At 40.4% G+C, this 2,458-nt stretch overlaps 1 protein-coding gene across 1 annotated transcript in view; it reads left to right on the forward strand.

The window, feature by feature from the left end:
- Positions 1-2,458, forward strand: part of LOC104860422 (HLA class II histocompatibility antigen, DQ beta 2 chain) — a 5,912-nt gene that overhangs the window by 1,142 nt on the left and 2,312 nt on the right. The window contains exon 2 of the mRNA XM_010621581.3: positions 2,174-2,435. Coding sequence (XP_010619883.1) covers positions 2,174-2,435 — 262 coding nt within the window. The remainder of the gene's footprint in view (positions 1-2,173; positions 2,436-2,458) is intronic.

A 2,458-nucleotide genomic window follows, 5' to 3' on the forward strand; every position in this document is an offset into this window, starting at 1 on the left:
CGGCCTTGGCCCCTGCTGGGCTTCCCACCGGGCGGGTTCCGCTGGGTCCTCGCCGCTGCCCTCTGCCCTGTGACCCTCCTGCTCCCCGCCCTCCCCTGCTTACCGCTGCTCGAGCCACACTCTGGGCACCTTCAGAGGCTGAACAGGCTTGGCCGAACCGTGCTGCCCTTGGAGGTGCGCCTGCAATCCATTTATCCTCCCGACACACGCATTTGGACTTCTTTTTGATGTCAAATCATTATTCATCTTAATTCTTTTTTCCCGTCGAACGGGAGGCTGTGATCCTCCTGCCTCAGCTTCCGGAGTGCTGGGATTACAGGCGTGCACCACCACTCCAGGCTTAATTCTGTTTTCTTAAATAATTGTTACCTTGTCCTAGAGCTCGTTGAGGGGACAGACTTTCTTTCGACTATTGTGTATCTATCTAGTACCTGACCCCAAGTTATTCCTGGACCACACCACAAGCTCAGTAAATCTTTGTTAAAATTAATGCATATGTGTACTGAGCTACCCACTTAGGATTAAGAGAAAAACAGAAAGGTAAAATATCCTTTAAAATTCTTTGTTATTTTGCTTAAGGTTTTGAAGTAAACTGTTTTTCACTTGAAGTTCCATAATTTAGAATTTTGTGAATGCAAACTTTGAGGGAAAAATGCTAAGAATAAAAACAAAAATGCTAAAAACAAAAACAGTTGAATGATGTTAAAAGATAGGATTTAAATTTCTTAGAGAACAGTTCAACAAATAAAGAAATGGAAGTAGCTATAGCTTTGGAATAATCCGAATTATTAAAAATTTATTTCAGGTTGCTTTTGGCCTAGGCCGGCACCCTGAGGCTGTTGTCCGGAATCATTGTTTACTGTAGGAGTCAGCATTTGTAAAATTAAATGCACCCATTCAGTGAATACTTATTTCTAGACACGTGCCCATCCAGACACCATCTATCACAGCATCTGACCTTGCAGCTGCCTTAGGGATGAGCACCCACTAAATGTACACTGATGGTGGAATACAGTAGGACACTAGCTAATCAGTTTGTCACTACCAAGTCCTGTAGCTTCACCAAAATACGCAGCAGCCATGATTTCCTTTTTAATAATTGATATAAAATCTAATGGGAGCAAAGCTTCATCAAATCTAGCTTGGCCAGAAGTAGCAGTATGAATTCATTCCTGCCTTGTTTTCAAATGTGGGTGGGACAAAATGATATTTTCAAAGGACAGACAAATCACTTTTTAATCAGTCTGCCCCAGTTTGCGCATAGTCACAAACTATTTAATTTAAACCTTCTTGCTTTTTTTCTAACCCATATTCTAATATCACTGAATAATTACATTTTTGCTACTTCAGTTTTATTTCATAAAATATATTCTAATATTTTTCTCATGAATTGATGCTATCTAATTTTACTCCTAATCTGTTTAACAAATAGATTTCATAAGTCCAGATAGGTGGTCGTGATTTAGTCTGACACCAGGAGGGACAGCCTAAACAAGGGTTAAAGATTAAATTGAAAACATGATTCCTTTAAGGTAATGGCTCAGGAATGCCATTTAATCAGGGGCTGAGTTCACTCCAGCCTCAGAAACTCTCCGTTACACTTACACGTTCACATTACATTCTTAATGCTGGCTGACCTCTGCAAGAATCTCAGAATATTTTCTATAGAAAACATATGTGATAATGTCTGATTTCAGAACAGAGAAGTAATTTCTTCATAGCAAAAGGGTCAAGTAGAGTAGGCAACTAGTAATTAAATTCTCTTGACCGTTAAAAGAAAATTAAGGGAAAAATGAGAGAACATAACTTCTCAAATAATAAAACATACTTTGAATATTTACTAGTTTCTCACTAAGGAAATAAAGAGAATGCAGTAAAATGGCTTGAAATATAAGGATAAGATATGTAAGATCGGGACGGAAAGGCCTGTCATGTTTGACCATGAGTAGCAATCTGAGAAGATAAAGCAACTGAGACATGGGAGAACATGATGTTTTATCGATATTATTTGTCTTTAAGGGTCCCCTATTTTTCCTTCAAAAATTAAACAGTTCATTCATTCATATTTTTTGACTCTGTTACTTGATTGCAAGTTCTATGAAAGCAGAAATCAAGGACTGTTGTTTATATCCCCAGTGACAGTTAAATCTGTATTTGTCCAATGAATTTTAATATAAGACTTGGAATCCAAGGTTTCCACTCTGGTTTCCAGGTGTGATTCTTCTTGGTGGGAGACTTGCCGTGGGCCTCACACCTCACACCTCACACCTCACCCACTGCCTTTTCCTGTCTGTTGCCCCAGTGGAGCCGATGGTGAGCATCTCCCTATCCAAGACAGAGGCCCTGAACCATCATAACCTGCTGGTCTGCTCGGCGTGGGATTTCTATCCACAGCAGATCAAAGTCCAGTGGTTCCGGAATGGCCAGGAGGAGACATCTGGCGTCGTGTCCACACCCC

The sequence above is a fragment of the Fukomys damarensis genome, unplaced genomic scaffold (genome assembly GCF_012274545.1).
Source record: "Fukomys damarensis isolate Sample0158 unplaced genomic scaffold, DMR_v1.0_HiC HiC_scaffold_55, whole genome shotgun sequence".
Taxonomy (NCBI): Eukaryota; Metazoa; Chordata; class Mammalia; order Rodentia; family Bathyergidae; genus Fukomys; species Fukomys damarensis.